Raw genomic sequence first — 19,729 nt, forward strand, 5'->3', positions numbered from 1 at the left:
TGACGATGTGAAGTATTGATATTTTACTCGCACTCAAAGGAGGTGTTGAAGAGTTTAGCAAGTGCACCTTTAAAAAAGACGATTTTATGGTCGCTCGGTCTCTCGTAGACGGCGTCCACGCTGTCCAGACTAGCGGGCAGGCCCCTCCCGAACCAGTGGATCTGAGCGGGACGCAAAGAAACCAAGTGCTTCTCTCGAGTGAGCCGCCAAAAGTATTTTCCTACGAGGACAAAGAGAAAACAAACAAAAAAATAGATGTTGCGTTAATTCCCCACCAATCAACATGAACAAATGTCAAATGTCTAATCTGGCCTAATTTGACCTTTTTTTTCCCCTCCTCTCTTCTGGTCGAATTCAACAAATGCCTGATTATGGGATGTTTCTACAGCACAGGTGTCAAACTGAAAGCCCGGGGGCCAGATGTGGCCTGCCACATCATTTTATGTGGCCCGCGAAAGCAAATCAAACATGTCACTTTCCACGATGCTTGCTAAAATCTCGACCAAAATTTAAAATTCTCGTATGTAGTAAATAATAGACATATTGTAAGCATTTTCTTGTAACCAAACCCTTCATCACAGAAACTTAAACAATAGTTGAATAAACCGTGATTATTGCCTTTTTAAAATTTGGTTTCAGTCATAACGGCCCTCTAAGGGAAACGGTAACTAAAATGTGGCCCGTAACAAAAATTAGTTTGACACCCCTGCTCTACAGTATTATACCGAGAGTGATTCGTTTTCAGTGTTACGGTAGCTCAAAGTCATCATTTCCACTCAACTTTTTCACAAGTCCACACCAAGAACCCTCTTCCCTCTTCAATCTTTAATGATTATGGGACTGAAAAAATTCACTAGATTTCCTTAAGGAAGAATAACACTAAATCGTTTTTTCCCCCTTCCCCAAACCTTATTACAAATTGGATGAGTGAATCACCTTCTAAATGAAGACAATAGATTTCAAATATCTCACTCAAGCATTTTATTCATCATAAGTTGGTGATGAAAAAAAACTGAATATTTCATCACAATTTAATTTTAGGGGCATCATGGTGAAAAGAGGATATCCGGAATTTTAGCAGAGGTGGCAATGGCCAGCATCAGGAGGAGAAAAATGACGCAAAAATAAATAAGTAAGTAAGTAAGTGACTTCCATCCATCCATTTTCCGATCCGCTTTATCCTCACAAGGGTGAGTGTGGGGTTGCTGCAGCCTATCCCTGAAGTGGTTGCCAGCCAATCGCAGGGCATACAGAGATGAACAACCACAGTAAGAATAATATTAAGAATGGGCGTTTCACTAGATTTCCTTAAGGAAGAATAACACTAAATCGTTTTTTTCCCCCTTCCCCAAACCTTATTACAAATTGGATGAGTGAATCACCTTCTAAATGAAGACAATAGATTTCAAATATCTCACTCAAGCATTTTATTCATCATAAGTTGGTGATGAAAAAAACTGAATATTTCATCACAATTTAATTTTAGGGGTATCATGGTGAAAAGAGGATATCCGGAATTTTAGCAGAGGTGGCAATGGCCAGCATCAGGAGGAGAAAAATGACGCAAAAATAAATAAATAAGTAAGTAAGTAAGTGACTTCCATCCATCCATTTTCCAATCCGCTTTATCCTCACAAGGGTGAGTGTGGGGTTGCTGCAGCCTATCCCTGAAGTGGTTGCCAGCCAATCGCAGGGCATACAGAGATGAACAACCATCCACGCTCACACTTACACCTAGGGACAATTTAGACTGTTCAATCAGCCTGCCATGCATCTTTTTAGAATGTGGGAGGAAACCGTAGTACCCGGAGAAAACCCACGCAGGCCCGGGGAGAACACGCAAACTCCACACAGGAAGGCCGGGGCCAGGATCGAACCCACGACCTCTGCACCGTGAGGTCGACATGCTCACCACTGGACCACCGGGCCACCCTAAAGAAGTGACTTTCGCAATTATTTTCGGAAGGTGACAATATGAGAAAAGCCAGGATCCTTTTTTTATTTCACAACACACTTGAAATTGCTCCGGAACACAACCAAGTTTAAGCCGTTCGTCCTCACCGCTTTTGATTTCAAATTACAGCAAGCGATAGTGGAAAATCAATACGTGCCTTATTGTTTTTAAAACGATTTTCATGGACTGTTTAAAGATGAACCGTTTTAACGAACCGTAACGAAAACTCCACTTTGATCAGACATTGAAAAGGTAGGAGCGCATTTGTAACAGGGATCAGTTTGAAGGTTTGCTGAAACGCCAACTCAAGTAAACATCGTGCTTGTGAGGATACAAAAGTTGTTCCCTGTTGCTGTTGTCAGCAGGAGGCTGCGCCCACTCAAGAGGGCCAACATGAAAGCCTGACGCTTCCCAGCGCGTCTCAGTTGGGCATCCAATGCAAAAGCTCTCTCAGCCATTTTCGTCCTGCGCTCTCCCTCAACCACCCCCCCGCTTTTTTTTTTTTAACTCCTTCTCCCACATCTTTTAAGCTCATTCTGCTCATTTATTTGCCCCGCCCGGTGCGGCTTCTGCAGCCGTCATTTCTGTCTTTTTTTTTTGTGCTTGGCTACCTTTGAAAAAAAAGGCCTCCCCTCGAATCTGGGCCACTGCATCAAAGTAGCTGGTGCATCTGTCTGGGGCATCTCGCGCCAGTCTGAGATAGATGAGAGGAAAGAACAGAGAGACTGTTAAAAATAGGGAAGAAAAAACAAGAGCTAAAAGTGGACGTTTATCAGCTCTTTCAGAGGTTTAACACGTATGCTCCTTTCTCCAGTCGAATCATCTCGTCCCTTTCAAGATCTCATTCTCCATCCTGATTTATTCATATTGTGCATGAAGTAGACCGATCAGACCTAAGAGAACGAGTGGTCGCCATCAGGCTGACGAGGGGAATTTCACCAGAGGGTTTATGACGTGGCTCACGTCCTCGACAGCGATTGTCGAGGCCGAAAATAAAAGGCCCTCGACGAACGAAGCGGGGTCTGCGGTCAGCTCTCGATTAACATGTAGCTATCGGCACCCTTGTCGGAACTAATCCGTCTTGATTACTTCGACTGCCCTCGCGGAGCCAGACTCGATGAACGGAAATTTATCCGAAATACCAAAAGAACTAGAGTGGAACCTTTGACATTCTTTGAACATGACATGTCTCGAAACTGCCATTGACGGATCTATCCAAGGGCCCCACAAGTTTGACATGATTGCATGCGGTTGCACTCGGGCGGTGCCCTACTCACACGTTAGGACTCAGGCGTGTATGCGATTCATAAACGGATCAACTTAAGCCTAATTATCCTTAATAATAAAGAAGATACAGTCGGAAAGAAGCTCCACTTTCTTCGGGGAATCTCTTAATTAGGTAAGCTGGATCCCAAGCGCGCTTACCAGTGCACTCTCCGTATATCATTATTCCGCATTAGGATGCAAACTGTGATTTTGCAGGCCATGTTGAGTATTCCTGCATGGCTTCATTACATCTGTTTCTCAGCTCGAGTGTTGGCAAAAAAAAAAAAAAAAAAAAAAAAAAAAAAATTAAAGGAAACCCGAGGAAAAAAAACACAAAAGTCGAAATCAACTTACAGTAAACTGTGACATCGCAGACTACATCAAAAGTCATTATCCTAATGGGATGTGATCTAATCTAAACTGCTTGCGAGGTGAAAATTCTCGAAGGTAGGCTGTGACGCGATGTTTTTTTTTTTCCCCAATTCCTTCAATAAGATTAAAACCGGGAATAAAAAAAAAAAAAGTTGTACTTACTGTAGAATGGATTTGTTTTCTGGAACGTCCATCAGGACAGGAGGCTCGGCCGTTTGGGAAGGGTTGCTCGGCTGATTTGTGTGTGAAACTGAATCACGGACACCTGGGTTAAGGTGAATGAGTCCGAGTTAATATTTGTGCAGCTTGGAATGTTTGATTCAATACAAAGAACTCCGTAAAGCGAAAGACTGCCTAATGCGGCTTTTTGGAATGTTCGATTCAATATAAAGATCTCCGTAAAGCGAAAGACTGCCTAATGCGGCTTTTTTTTCCTCAGCTGCGAAAAATGCAGAAAACCACACTGCATTGAATGCAGTCGGTCACACGCCGACGAAGAATAAGAATGGAGGAAAACAAGCGCTCCTCTATTGCGAAAAATGCAGAAAACCACACTGCATTGAACGCAGTCAGTCACACGCCAAGAATAAGAATGGAGGAAAACAAGCGCTCCTCTATTGACTTCTTGACGTGGTTGTTGTTCACGGTGAGGAATTTTATTCGAGACGAGGAGCAAGACAACGAATCACCCGCGGCCTAGTGAAGACTGTGGATTAAAACATTCATGATGAAAGCGAGCATCGTCCATCATACCGTAGAGCTGCCAGACGCGGACCTTGTCTTCATAGGGTAAGTTGTACTTCAGAGGGTCTCCGACAGGACCCTGGTAGTACGGTCTCATGATGGACTCCATGGCCGAGGTGTGGACAAGGCCGATGGCGTGACCGAACTCGTGGACGGCGACCGCAAATAGGTCCATCCCGTGAGAGTCTGAGGAAAGCAGAGCGGATGGGTGACTGATGATTGGAATCACTGGAAAAGACTTGAACCCTGATTAAAATCTCATGTTCAGAGCATCAAAGATCAAGTCGAATACTTTTTTAAGAATAAGAATAAGAAAACCTTTATTCGTCTCACAATGGAGAAATCCCTAATTTACAGCCGCAAAGTTATGAAAGGAACAAAGTAGAAGAAGAAAAAGTATAGGAGCTGCTGTAAAGGCAGCCACTCTCGCGGCGCCATCTTGAAGTCATAAGAACAAAATAATACAACACAACACATAAAACACAGAAAGTCATGTAATCTTAACCCCTTTTCTGCATACTCTTTGTTGTTTGAAGCAGTTCTAGATGAAAGAGGAGAGGATCAAAGTGTCCTTTCACCAGTGGATCAGAGACGCCATGCTTGAAAATGTGAACGCGTCTGCTCCAATTAGAATATCACTCTACCATATTTTTGGCACTATAAAGCGCACCTAAAAATATTTAATTTTCTCAAACGCCGACAGTGCGCCTAATAATCCGACGCACCTTATATATCTCATTCAGTACCAGCCAATTCCTAGACCAAGTCTGAAAAGACGTTTAAAAGCGTCATTGGGAGTGAATGAGATATGGATCAATATTCTGATTTCTTGGACGTTGTATTTGAAATGTTCTGTAAAGTACTTCATTCCAGCTGCAGCGGTTGTGTAAGCTCCATATAAACAAAGCTGTATTGTATTGTATTGTATTCCCTTTAGCGTGGCTCCATCTAGTGGATGCATAACAAAACCGCAGCTAGGGCTCTCTATAAATAAAGCTGTATTGTATTGTATAATCTTCCCTTTAGCGTAGCTCCATCTAGTTGATGCATACCGCAAGCCACTATTGTAGCTTCTATTCTATGTGCCTTATAATCCGGTGCGCCTTATATTAAATGAAAACAGTTTTAAAATCGGCCATTCATTGAAGGTGCGCCTTATACTCAGAGGCGCCATATAGTGCGGAAAATACGTTAATACCGAAATGTATTCTTTTCCCTCTGAACAAAATAAATAATGCGCTGCGATTGGCTGGCAACCAGTTCAGGGTGCCGCCTACTGCCCGAAGACAGCTGGGATAGGCTCTGAGCACGGCTGTTTTTATTTACGCAAATATTTCCAAAGACGACATTTTCGAGCTGTAATTTTAAGACTGTGAATTTTTTTCTCATGGTTATCATACTGTCACAATCTAATATTGGCTCATGCCTAATTATGCCGCGGACTCGCTGCCAGTCAATTTACAGAACATGTATAGACAATTTTTTTTTTCCCCATTCGTACAATCACTTCTCAAACAAACCAGCAAAACTACCGTACTGTAAAACTGTGGCGGGTACACCAAACAAAATACAGATACAGGTCGGATATTTTCGGCACACAAAAAAATGCATCTCGCATTCGACTGAAATGAACCACACTAAGCTCTTCAGCATATATTTAGTTTTGGTCCCAATGTTACTGACAACGTGACCTTTTCCTGTTGATGGTGGCCTGATTGACGTGTTTCAAACCCAGTTCAGGTGTTATATGTCACGGACGTTCATCTGCTTACTGAATAAATGAAGACGCATGGCAGGTCGAATCAGGAGGATTCTAGCACCGCAGAGTGTGCAGAAGAGAGATAACTTCGCTAAGCCTGCCTGACTGTCGGGGTTGCCAGTCAGAACCAGAGAGCAGGGAGACACCTCGGGAGCGGCTCCCGACCATTCAAAAGAAAAAGCCTCGCAAATTCCACATTATACACGACTCAAGTTCGTCAGAAATGCGGATCGTTTGCATTGTCAAGCTAAGCAAAGCTAACCCCACGCGTAGCCCCTGAAGACCGTAACCTTCGTTTGGCACTACAAGGGACACATTTTCATCCTTCCGGGTCCCACTTGGGACCATGGCAAGACAAATAGCACCTGTAATCTACGGGAGCAGACAGGAAAAGGGAACAAAAGGAGGGATTGAGAGAGAACAAGGGCTTTGAACTCATCGTGTACCGGGCTTCGTGTTTTGGACCCATGTGAGGCTAAACGAATGGAGCGCACGCCGGCGGACACAGTGGAAGCCGAGAGAATTTGGCGCGTAGCAGCAGAGTGAGCTTTGAAAAGTTCTTCAGGCAATCAAAGTTCTTTCATATTTAGCAGTCAAAAGCTTTGCGCTGACAAGATTCACAAGTGAGTCATTAAGTAGCTCTTACATCAGCCCGAATGCTTTTATTGTGCAGAAACGACGCCAGAACTTTCTAAGCCTTGTATAGAATTATCAAAACATGAGATGACTTTCGGCGGGGGGGAAAAAAAAGGATGAATGCAATAAATTAAAAAATAAACCAAGTGTTTGTCCCCGGCGTTGGCACAATTACGACATTTTTACCACTTTGGATCAATGATCTCATCGCAACGGGATTCCAGTGAAAAGACGTTGGAAGGTGAGTAATAAATAACACACTGAAATGACCGCTTGGTTTTCTTTTTTAGTTTCTATGCAGGTGCACCGCAGTAGAACAATTCACCTGCTTATTGCTTAACGAGACCTTTATTTCACTCGAGATAATTAGCAGTCGGCGGCACTTTGCTTCATGGGTTGCCCATCAGAGCCAAAAGACCACGTCTTGGATCTCGTCTTATTTGATGTTACTCGCCGGACTTAATGGAAGTCAGATACAGCAGCAGTGGTGAATTGGTCCAGTGAATGCGTTGCTTAATATTCCACGATTCAGCATCATCACACACATTAGGAGTTGGCCTTAGCGGACCAAAGATTTAATGTCCCGCTGAGAACAATGTACTGGGAGAGGGTGGAAGGGAATTAGCAAAGGCAATTACTCAGCGTTGGATTTTATCCGATAAGGTCCATTTCTCTCGAGATGATTAGAGAGCTGAGGCGCTAACATTCAGATGACCTAACAAGTTTTTCGAGGCACCGGCTTGCCTTTTGTGAAAGTTGAACAATTTACGGATCAGATAGCTCGGCGGCGGCACAGCTGAGTTTGGCATCTGTTGTCTGGACGGATCCGCAGACACCGTGATAAACACGTCTGGTGACGGTGGAGGAGGGCGTTGTGGGATCGCAAGCGAATATGCGACTGCAATATGCGTGTGACTTGAAGTCATTAGCTACGCCCCAATTGAGCGGCTGCACCATTTCGAGGACAGAGCGGCTGCGCTCAATGTAGCCAAAAGACCTCAAAAAGTTAATTGTCCTGAATGTCCGCTTTACGAGGTGGCTACATGTTAGCATTGCTAACATCTTATCGCTAGTGGCGGGGTAGTCTAGAGGTCCTGGGTCCAAACCTCAGGATGTGGAGATCGTCCACTGGTGCGCATGTGAGCGTGAAAAGTTGTTTCTCTATACCAGGGTGTCAAAGCCAAGGCCTGGGGGCCAGATCTGGCCCTCCACATCATTTTATGTGGCCCGCAAAAGCAAATCAAGCAAGTCAAGTTCCTTGCTAAAGTCTGAACCAAAATTTCAAATTGCCATATGTAATCCATAATAACATATGATATTGCAAGCATTTTCTCATTACCAAACCCCTTATTACATTAACGTAAACAATGTTGAAACAAATCATTATTCTTGACTTTTGATTTTAAAACTAGTTATCCATCAATGTGTTGCGCACTGTGTATGTCATATGTGGAGGTGATTAAACATTTTTGGCCACTTGTATCACCATATTGAAATATTTCTGTGAATGAGCAGTGGCATGCAAATAAGGAGTTAAGAAGCAGTGTATCGCCTTTGTTAAAAACATTAAAAAAAAACAAAAGACGACAACTTTTGAAGGGGCCTTCAAAGTGGAACAGTTTTAGAATGTCATATAATGTGTCCAAATCATGCAGTGCTTGAATGACCGAAGATTTTTATTGTTAAGTTTCTATATTTCCAGCCACAGCCCAAGTGTGGTGAAAATGGCACCTTCTGAAGTCAAACAATACGCTGACTTCAGGAGGTGTTCTTTTTTTTTTTTTTTTCCCCCCCAACTAGTGAGTAACCCGTGCGTAGATGTGTGTTTGCTTTTTAGATTAAAAGGTCTGATGCACTCGGATGCAAATTTCACCCTTGAGGGGGCTTCAACACGGCGGGGGGGTTAGGCTTAAAAGCGGGAACCACTTGCGCAGCTCGATGATTCATACGCAAGCACGCCCACACGCGCGTGCACAAAGTGAAGGCCACTTGAATTTTACTTCCTACCTCCACTGACTCTCACTAAATAGTTAAAGGCTGATGAGAATAACATCAACTTTTGAGCTCACGGCACTTAAAATCGTCAAACATCGCAGTGTCATCTCAGTTCAAGTACACACTTCTTTTCGTGATGCCGCGCACATTCTGGTGTTTTGCTTTTTTTTGCTGGCAAGTAAGGTTTTATTTAAATGACAACCCACGAGCATGTTGACAATGGTAGCAAACATGACACACAGAACTGAACCAGAATAAAAGAAAAGAAAACGGGAGGAAGGAAAAAAAGAAACCAGCAGCTCCAAAATTGAGTTAGGTGTGAGATCAGGTCGTGCTTCCTAAGCAAGCCACAGCATCTTCCAAGACAAGAGCGGGAAGATTTACGGGTTGCCAGTGAGGCACCCCCGATTTATTTATTTTATTCTCAGTTCCCCAGATGCCAACAGAGGATGCGAGGACAGCAGTAATGTGTGACATCTGGCTCGATCTTGATGCGGAGTAGCAGCAATGAAAAAGATTTCAATCAAAATAACGTTGGTTTTGTGCGGGTAAATATCAAGAAAATGTTGAGTCCTCCACTGTTTGTTAGCTAAACATTTAAGAAGGGAGATCAGTTTGAGTTACTGAGTTTGGCAGGGAAACAGTTCTCTGTGTCATCGTCACAGCATGAAAGGGGCTGAACAGCGGACCCAGTGGGTGCATCTACAATGAAAACAGAATTGGTCCAAGGACGTATCCTTGCGGGACAAGGAGGACATACGAAAAGCAGGTTTCCCCTGTACCGTGAAGCCTCATTTTACCATCGACTCAGTTTACCGATATGGTAAAAAGACTTTTTTGCTACTTCAGGCATCTTTGTTTTTGTTTGGGATTTTTGTTTTGGGGTTTTTTTTACCTAAAATCGCCATTTAATGCCAAGATGGAATACAGAAGCTGCGCTGCATTCTGGGAGATTTGTGGCCCGCTGTGTTTTCATTTCACTCCATTTCACATTTCAATTCAGTTCCTTTAACAAGAAAACAGTCACAGACGAAGCAACCATTCCTATGTTCCGGCGTGTGCGGAAATTTACATGAAATAACAACAGTCATTTGTGGGGGAATGATTCAAAACAAATGTGCCTTTTTAATAGTACGGGGAGAGGAAAAAATACGGTTTTGACCTTCATTTTTAACTCGCTCAAACATCAACTACGGTCTTTTAGACGCGATAACAAAGCCTTGAAAAACGTCCACAGGCGACCAATCTGCCCTTAGCTGCCTCTTGTGCCATTTTGTGTCAGATTTTAGTGAAAAATCAATAGGACCTTGTTTTCTCAAATGACTCCTGATAAAAGGGACCTCTATGGACTCAGTGGACCGGAGCCAAATGCTACACCGATAACAATGCCATCACAATTGAATGAGGAAAAAGCTGCAACTGGGGCACTTTGACGAAGATCATCTTTGGATCATCTTTTCTTCTTCGACCATGCTGAAGTTGACTCATTTGCAGGAGGCGGTGGTGAAATCAAAGTGGTCGGACAACAATTGAATGCAGTCACATGGACACCGATGACCCCTGGACTCTTCACTTCATTCCACTCATTACTCCGCCCCCTCCCCGCCCATTTGTGCAGCTGGCGAGGATGCGCCCACACACTGAACTGGTCAGACATGAAGCCATCCATGGTGGGAATCCGCAGTAACCCACAATATAAGCGCAGGACCGAAATAAGAAAAGAGGAAATAATGAGCGCTCTTTGTATCATTACACTCCACCGACCTTGGGTACAGTCGGATTCATCACACACACGTGCTTTGACAGCGTAGCGACACCTTTCAAGGACTGTTTTCCTCATTAAATGTCTCTCAGCAGAGACACAGCCGCACAACATCTCGATGGTTTCAGCCTGAGTTTTGATCTTGGAGAAGGATCACTGGCTGAATTGTTTCCAGCATACAAAGTGTCGCTCGAGAAATGTGACAAAAGAGGGATGAACCACTCGGTAAAATCCTGCCCAGGAGTCATTGGCAGTGCGGTTGTTTACATAGCTGACTTTGGTGCAGCTGGCGCGGGATCAATTCTCTCTCAGTGCCAAATGAAACGACTGATAAGGACGCATGGGGCGTTGTGAGACGAGTGTTGGAGTTCTGAAGCTGTCTCAGGATGCTTTCACAATGGCACCTGACCATTTTGTCCGCGTTGATCAAATTTAGCGCGACCGGATGTTCTGTGGTAACGATCAAACGTGGGCGACGACAGAGGCAAAACGATGTTCTGTTGCGAGAGGTTTTGGACATTCATCTGATTCAATTACTTACCTGCTTTATGGCGGCGCGCTAACTACAGGCTGATGACCTACGAAACACATCTTTGATTTCTCATGTGTGCGGTTAGCATCTTGTTTGATGGCAGCTTATCTAGTTTTCACGCTGTGAAAAAGGATCATTTGCTCAAAATGACACCTTAGAGCAGCGGTCCCCAAGCTTTTTTGCCCCACGGACCGGTTTAACGTCAGACAATATTTTCAGGGACCGGCCTTTAAGCGTGGCGGATAAATACAACAAAATAATATGATATGACCTACATGAAAACGGTAGTATTTTTTAAACATAATAATAAACACGAATCATGACACAAGGAAAGTCCTATCTGGCCCCAACACTCTCTGGTCGCTATGGTAATGTTTAAACGTGCCTTCAAAATAAGATACACCGCAAATACAAAGTGCATGAAAAATACGACTCACCATCATCGCACATTATGCAGAGCGGGCTTGGGGCGCGGGAATCTCCCATTGAGATAAGTCCGTAGTTTCAGTAGGAAATCCTGATACCGTCTATTAAATGTAGCCTTCTTTTTCTTAAAAGTCGTCGGCTCCTCTTCCACCTCCTGGCTGGGCCCTTTCCCCTTCCCAAAGACGTTTGGTTTGTACTCATTTTGCTAGCTCCTCGGTTTCATTTTAACTGTAACCTATCACATGACCGAGAAGCACGCCTTGACCTCCATCAAGAGTGACATACTGTCGACAGATGTAACAGAAAATCCAGTAATTTTTCAAAATAAAACAGATTCCAAAATGAATAAAAAGGAAATAATGTAAGTTATGCATTTTTTCTGTGCGGCCCGATACCAAATGACCCATGGACCGGTACCGGTCCGCGGCCCGGGGTTGGGGACCACTGCCTTACAGCGCATTAGCTTAGCAGATTGTCATCGTTGTCGACAAATATTGAAATGTCTTATTAGTGCAGTTTCTCGCATCCATACGATGCGATTACTGTTTACATTTTTGTGACCAATAAAAGTACATCCGGTGTGATATATTTGGGATTGCTTGGATTTGTTTATTTATTTATTTTTACTGCGTGAAAAGAAACCAAAACAGGGAGTAAACCGCACGAAAGTAGACATAGTTCTGGTGAGGAGTATTAATCTTGCAAACGTAAGGTTCTTAAATCCGTCAATGTTTCTTCAAAGCCGGATACGAAACGTCCAGGTGCAGCTAATGCTGCGACTTCTGACAGCTTCGATTGGTATAATACTGACGATCAAGAGCTCAAGGACTTGCGTTGGCCAGGCTAGCTTCCTCAATTTGACGTTTGACTCAAGACCATTTGATGTCAGTCTCCAGCATGTTTTGTCCCCCCTCTAATGAGCAACCTCCATCATTGGGTTCGCAACTCTCCGTTTTTTTTTGTACACGGGCCCAACCCTTGCAGCATCACACACCAGATGGTTTGTTTGGAAAAAAATGTTTGCTTCACAAATGCAGTGGGCGAGAGTGGATACAAAGTGAGACTACAAACAGGCAAAAAAAAAAGGGGGGGGCACTTTTGAAAATGTTCTGTTTGTCATGTTCATAACGAGCCAGTCATACGAAACACAGCAAAATTCCCATCGCCCTGCGAGGCTGTCACCATAAATGCTTTGGAATCATATAAAACCGCGCCGAGCTCCAAGCGTCAAGACAACATGTCGTGTTTTCCAGCACTGACCGGGAATTGGCAGGCTGCGTTGCATTTAGAAGGCGCCTAGCATCATGTCCTCATTACAAATCGGCAGCTCTCCCGCAGCAGGCAATCTTGGATGAAACATGTTGTGCTTGATAAATCAAGATAATTTTGCGCAGAACAATCCGGTGTGATTTAAAAGCCTACGGAATCATTGAAAATACCCTGAAGTTAGCATTAAGCCTACCTTCCACGCGTCGAACAAATCTGACCCGAAAGCCGACAAACAAGTTGAAAAACAAGCCAAAAAGACCGTTGGAATTTGTTGGGGTGTTACTTTTACTGAAGAAAGAACAAAGAGTCGAATTTTCTGCCTTCTTAAAACGCGCACTGTTGTGGAGTTCAAGAAGGAAATTTTGACAGCCTGCTCTCAGACATTTCTAAGCGTTCTTGTTTCTGCCGCCTCTCCTTCCATCGTTTATCAGGAGCAATAGGGAGGACGGTGCCAACGTTCAAGGTCAGAGTGAAGTTCACTAAACGGGACGCTAAAAATAGCAAATTCAGACGAAAGGAAAGGAAAGGAAAGGGTATAGCTGCCATTTGCGTGACCGCGCCGAGACGTTGCCACATGACAAGTTCAGTCAGGGCAACGATTACAGATCACTCCATCGCCTCATTTCATCTGGATGAGTGGACTCATAGTGCGCCTTCATTTTTCTTCTTTTACATAAAGGCTCATGACAGGAAAATGAGGAACACTGGAAGTGACAGGTGAGGCTTTATCTATTGATTTAAAAAAAAAAAAATTAAACAAAGGAAAACACTTCCTCCCTGCCACTAACAATATTTTTCCAAAGCTGCTGAAATTTTGCCTCTGTGCTTGAGATAAGGAAAAATGCCAAAAAATCATCAGGGGGATAACAGATTCCAAAAGTAGTACGAATGACGGAGGGACAAGAGAACATTCCGAGCTCCAAACATTTAAAGAGCATATTGCGCTTTCCAAATCCGACCACAAATAGGCACGCTCCCATTTCGGGAAGCTTTTGCATCTTTGTCGTCACTCCTCCAAACGAGCAGTGTTGGATGAAACAAGTTTGGCTTGATCAATCAAGATAAACGCTCAGAACAAAACCACACAATCAACTTGTGTCAAGACAAATATAATCCGGTTCTAAAAATAAAAGCATCGATGCTGTAATTATAGACAGCGCGCTAACATGTGGCATTTGCTTGTAGTCCATGGCAATTGTCCTCAAAACATTTGAAATGGCCATCAACATTTGTCTTTCTGTGAATCACTGAATCAATCAATATATAATTAACATCAATACATTTGATGATCATATAAGAAAGCCACACATATTTCCAAGAGCCGGAGAGATTTCAGCTGAAGTGCATGATGAGTTATTTAAATAAGTGTCGTCATCTTTCTTTGAAAGTTGGCGCATTTATCTCGTGTGTATCCTCAAGTGATTTCAGTAAGCGCGCATTTGTATCACATATAGTAATTACACATAAAACACATAATAATCTGCTGATGCAGTTTCACTTTGTGTCGCTGCCTTTGTTCCTCGCCAGTGATAGTAATCTATTCAGGCGAGTGGCAACCGGGGCTAGTTATTAGCTTTAACTTTTGGCTAACGTCAGACTCTTCCGCTAGCTTTTACCGCGCAAATTTAGTGGAGTACTACAACACCAAGTAGCGAGTCGTCAAACATATATATCGCAACTATTTACGATTTTTTGTATCTTTGCTGGTTTTGATCCTGTTTGAACCATGTGACCCCATCATTTTTTTGTTTTTACATATCCAGAACAATCGCTGCTGCATGTGCAAAAAGCTAGCTAGCATTCAGTAATCTCCGGAACAAAATACAGTCATACCTCGGTTTTCGACCATAATCCGTTCCAGAAGGCTGTTCGAAAACTGATTTGTTCGAAAACCGAAACCATGCTCTATTTAAAAAAAAAAAAAAATCTTTATTGAACACGTCTGCTCACAATGGAACGCTACACGAGGTAGTGTCACTTCCTCGTCTACCCGACGAAGCGTCACTTCCTTGTGTAAGGAAGGTGAGAGGAGTCAAGTGGCGCATCCGAGTGCACTCAATTTGGTCGAGAACCGATTTTCCGTCGTAATCCGAGGCATAAAAAAACTTGAAATTTTAGGTCGAAAAACGATTTGGTCGTGAACAGAGACGTTCGAAAACCGACGTTTGACTGTACGTTCTTAGAGAGGTTCTTGGAGAGGTTCTTGGAGAGGTTTTTGGAGAGCTAAGAATTTCTTTGAGTTGACAATTGGTGTGATAAGTTTTAGAAGCACAGCTTGGGAAACGACCTCTGTCTCTCTCACCTGGTGATCTGAAGGTCCACGCCTCATCATCATCGAAATGCGTATCCCCAGCGGTGAACCTCTCCCCAGGGAAAAAGGCATGGGCCACGGCGCCCCCTGGCCCGTCAAAGGGATATCCATCATCGTGGTCGGCCTTCGTGAAGTCAATCTGCATGTCGGCGTCGTTTCCTGCCACCTCGTGGAAGTTAAGCGGCGCGATGTCACTCCAAACCTTCAGGGCGTAATGCATGAGTGCTCGAACGGTGTCTCTGCCCAGTAATGCCGAGTCCTTGGGGAATGTCCTCACTCTGAGACAAGAGAAGGGAACAAAGATATTCAAAGAAAATCGTGAGATTCTGCCTATTTCTGAAAGTGTGTCTGTGAGTGAGCTGTTTTGAATATTGCAAATTAGTGATGTCTCTGATCGTCCTATTTACATACTAATCACACCCCACACTAATGTTCTCCGCACACGACTCTGCAGCTAGGCTCCTAGATCAGCCATTGTCGATGGGACGCAGTCGCCAATACGAAGCAGCAGGAGCTGCAGTGTCAGCACAGATCAGCTTTTAGCTAACGGCGTTGCCATCATCGACTTCTGATAACCAGCACATACTCAAATTTCAATGCGGAGCTTTGCGCCCGCCGCTGCGTCTCCCGAATGTGCCGCATCTGCAAACTAATTAACGGAGTTGAATTCAGTGGCTTGGTGACAAAGCGCTGCCTCCACAAGTGAAAACACAATCAAATCCGCATGAATGCACGCTATATGATGACAAATATGGTTGAATTAGCCAGCGGCCATTTTTTTTGTTTTTTATTTGCAGAGTGGTGAACATCTGCTCCTGAGGAAGTCGGAGAATCTCCAGAAGTTGTTGCTCATTATTTTTTATGATTATTTTTTTTAAACAGGAGGCGTTAACTTCCTTCATGCAATTTCCCATTTCATCTTTTGAGTGTCTGAGTGGAAGAGGAGACACTCGGGTAGGGGCCTTCAGCTAATCAGGACCCTTTTATTTCCTGTGGCTGTGCAGCTCTACGGAGAAAGCGCGACAGCAAGGCCACACCCACTCATGACACTCTCGCTCACACATTTGAAAGTCTTCCGCTGACAGCGATGCGACTCTGTTCTGTGTATTAGCAAAGAGTCAGCACATTCCTGTTTCACATGCAGACACAGAGCCACAGGTCTCGTCATTCGGGTTGAGGATGAAGGTTTCGAAAATTAAAGGCTCCGCATGGATCTTCCCACGTGTCATGTCTCTCGCTTTTTTTTTTTTTTTTTGCTTCTGACTCTTTGCTGTTTCCTCGCCCATCACCACTATTCATCACCAACGGAGACGGGTATGCGAGATAAAAACATTCAGTTTTTTTATTTTATTTTTTTTTAAGCTCCACCACAAATTTCACTCGTGATGAGCAGCAGGCAGATGAATGAGAATAACATAAGGCCAGTTTTTTTGTGTCGTTTTGTCTGATGTGTCATGCGCAACGTGAAGTCAAATTCAAAGTTGACACTTCGGGGGGGTAAAAAAAAAAAAAAAATTGATGGCTTTTTCTCCAAGGCTGCGCACACAGACCGATAATCAAGCTGAATTTGAAGTCAAGCCTCATTATCCACAACATGTCTCAAAAAGATTGGCCTGTGGTGTGTGTTGGGTATCATTTGAAAATTGGCAACGTGTAAAGTGACAAACTCAACGCCATTTGATTTTTTGCGGCAATGGGAGGCCAACAAAATCCCTGACTCGCTCCGACACAGTCTCAAGATTACGAACGCGTCGATAATATGCATTTAAATGTTGCACAGGTTCCAAAGGGAAGAAAGTGATGTCTGGATGCTCCGGTGTTGGTTCTTACTGCAAGCGGTGTCACGTTATTATCTCAAATAGTCAGAGAGGCTTGCATAGACGGCATATCAGCGGCCCCTTTGGATACAGCTGTGGCTTTTCCTGACAGTCACTAACAGCTGTGAGCTACGGCTATAATTAGCATGATGACGGACCCCTGCTGCTGACTTATGACTGTGGTTACCCTTCCCTCATTAGCGACTACTTTTGACTTTCAGTCGGGTCTGACTTCTTTTTAAATTGTCCTTGCCTGAGCGACTTGAACTGTCATTAATGAGGTAAACAGCGATATCGCTGCGGGCCGACAGCCCGTGTATCTCCCCCCGCCTCCTCCTTCTCTTGACCGAATATTCTGGGAGCACCGCCCATTTGCTTCATTAAGAAAATGAATGCGTGGCTCAAGAGGCAAGCGCGCGCAGTTGGATTTGGGCTCTGAATCGTGGTCCTGGTGTGGGTGTGTGGGGGTGGGGCTTGTTGGTGTCACCACATTTGATTGAAATGAATGTTCCTCCCATTAAGCTCTTGCAGAGGGTGATAATTGAATTAAATTTGGGATGTTATAAATCTGAGGCATGCAAGGGAGGCTTTAGTGGACGCAAAGGGAGAATCAAATTTATTTTCTTTCTGTCTTGTCTTCACACTCTCATTCAGCTCCCCCACATAACAGTCTTGGATACGAAGCAACCGACCTCGAGGATAAAAAATATGAAAACCAAGGTTTGGCTTGGAAAGTAGGCTAATGCAGAACTGAAGTAAATTGGCTCCGTTTTTACTCTGAAATGGCACTGAGCTACATTTTCTTGCTTGATGATGGGGAAAATGAATGGTATTTTTATTTTATTTTTTTTGGTAAAGGTTTTTAAAATGGGAGGATCTCTCTCTTAATCCTTTGAACTCCAATTTTCATGCCAGTGTCGTAATGGGCAAAGCGGTGGTCTGTCGCTCAGCTTTTGCAGAGCGGACGTCATGCGCGTGACGATTCGATGACAAGCGCCTCTGCTGGTTGCAGCCAAGTCACTCACACATCAAATGCTAAAGCTACAGTGGCTCACTTGCAAGGAACTGGCCTTGTGGGAGGAGATCAGGACACGCGCGCGCACACACACACACACACACACACACACGCACAAAAGGGTCGCTATGGATAAGACAAATGGAATAACTGTGTAATTTGGGTCCAAGCGCAGCTGGAGCAGCTGCGGTAAAAATAAAAATGTTGCTTACTGCAGTGATGACCAACAAAGTTAAATGCAGGACATTTCACACAATGTTTTTTGTTTGTTTGTTTTTTTTTCCCCAGCAAACTGGCTATCCAATTACCCGCCCAAATCGACATCCGTCCATTTTCTTGAACCATTTATCCTTTTCGGGACTGCGTGGTGCTGGAGCCAAGCCCAGCTGAGGCAAAAGGCGGGTACACCCTGCATGCAGTTTTCGGTTAAAACACAGTGAAATTATAGAGACAGACATCATCATCAATCATTCACTCTCAGAGCCACGCCGTCCCAAAGCGGGAAAAGAACGCATGCTGCCTGCACCGACGCCGATTGAACCGCTACACCATCACTGACACCAAACAACTGGAACCCACCGGTGGATCCATTCATACAGCCATAATACAGCCTGTGATAATTGTACGGGTTGCAACGTGATTTAAGAGCGACGAGTGCTTTTAAAAATAATCCTCCTAAAATGAAAACATTTCGTTCAACATACACCATTTGAGTTGTTTTCGGAAAGTGTTTTGGTTTCTCACCTCCAGGATAAATGCCTCTTTTTCCATTTGTTGGGAGGACTCGGACTTCGTTTTCTGCGGCCCACTGTCACTTCGGTTTCAGCGACATCGGGCAGAGAACATCTGGGTGTTTTCATGAGCCCCAATGTAGCTTGATCTGTCAAGAAAAAATGATTGTGTGATAGATTTTAAGATAATTGAGATTCGTTTTTACAATTTTTTTGGGGGGGTGGGGAGGGGGGGGATTCTGAAGGCTAAAACTCAGCCACTTGCCAAAAACTCCAGTTTCCTTGAGTCCTCCAAACTTCTGCATGGCTTTGATGGCCTTGGTCAGGGCCTCCTTGGTCTGAAGTTGGCCGGTTACTGGGTCAGGCGGTGGGAGGTAACCAAACTTGCTCAGCCAGTCCTGAAGGCAGAAACGATAAGATTCACTCATAAGTTGGACCCGGCAATCTCCAGATATAGTGGAACACCGGACCTGACCTGAGCACATTATGGCATCTTCATTTAAAAAAAAAAAAAAAAATCCACCCAACTATTTATGATCCTTTTTATGTACCCTAAAGTTGCTCAACAGGTTCCAATCATAAGGTCGGCCACAGTTTCCAATGAATTGCTTGTAAACTTTGCCCTATCGCCGCTAAGTGCACATTAATGGCACCTACAGAACCGTAGAAAAGAAAATGTCACTGGCTACTGGCCAGTGAGCTCATAACTTGTGTCACGTTGCAATGAACACTTCCTGGATCTTAAATAATGATGAACTAAAAAGAATGTATAATCGCTTGTTCATAATATGAGAATATACAGCATACAGTACAGTTATATGCGGGATTAAAACAGAGCAATAATAATTACTATTCCTGGCAAAATATTGTCAACAGGACCAAATCCCACCATGTAAAACAGAAAATGACCTGACAAGCACACTCACAGATGTCCCTTTTGGAGGCTTTTTTTTTTTTTGCCTTAAATACGCTTTTAAGCACTTCACTTTGTTGCGGCTTTCGGTTTGCCCCGACAGGGGTCGACACACTGAGTTACACAATAACATCTATAAATGGCTTGCCTTGGGAGAGGAATTATTAATTATATATCTATATTTTTTTTTGGTTCAAAAAGATGACGTTCTGCCAGAAGACGTCTGA

At 43.7% G+C, this 19,729-nt stretch overlaps 1 protein-coding gene across 1 annotated transcript in view; it reads right to left on the reverse strand.

The window, feature by feature from the left end:
• LOC109508096 (matrix metalloproteinase-17-like) overlaps positions 1–19,729 on the reverse strand; it is a 45,460-nt gene that overhangs the window by 8,926 nt on the left and 16,805 nt on the right. The window contains exons 2-8 of the mRNA XM_019857942.1: positions 18,855–18,987; positions 18,603–18,738; positions 15,018–15,304; positions 4,346–4,522; positions 3,755–3,857; positions 2,566–2,648; positions 68–220 (exon numbers count right to left, since the gene is read on the reverse strand). Of these exons, the coding sequence (XP_019713501.1) occupies positions 68–220; positions 2,566–2,648; positions 3,755–3,857; positions 4,346–4,522; positions 15,018–15,304; positions 18,603–18,738; positions 18,855–18,987 (1,072 nt within the window). The remainder of the gene's footprint in view (positions 1–67; positions 221–2,565; positions 2,649–3,754; positions 3,858–4,345; positions 4,523–15,017; positions 15,305–18,602; positions 18,739–18,854; positions 18,988–19,729) is intronic.

This window comes from Hippocampus comes, unplaced genomic scaffold (assembly GCF_001891065.2).
Source record: "Hippocampus comes isolate QL1 unplaced genomic scaffold, H_comes_QL1_v1.1 scaffold162, whole genome shotgun sequence".
Taxonomy (NCBI): Eukaryota; Metazoa; Chordata; class Actinopteri; order Syngnathiformes; family Syngnathidae; genus Hippocampus; species Hippocampus comes.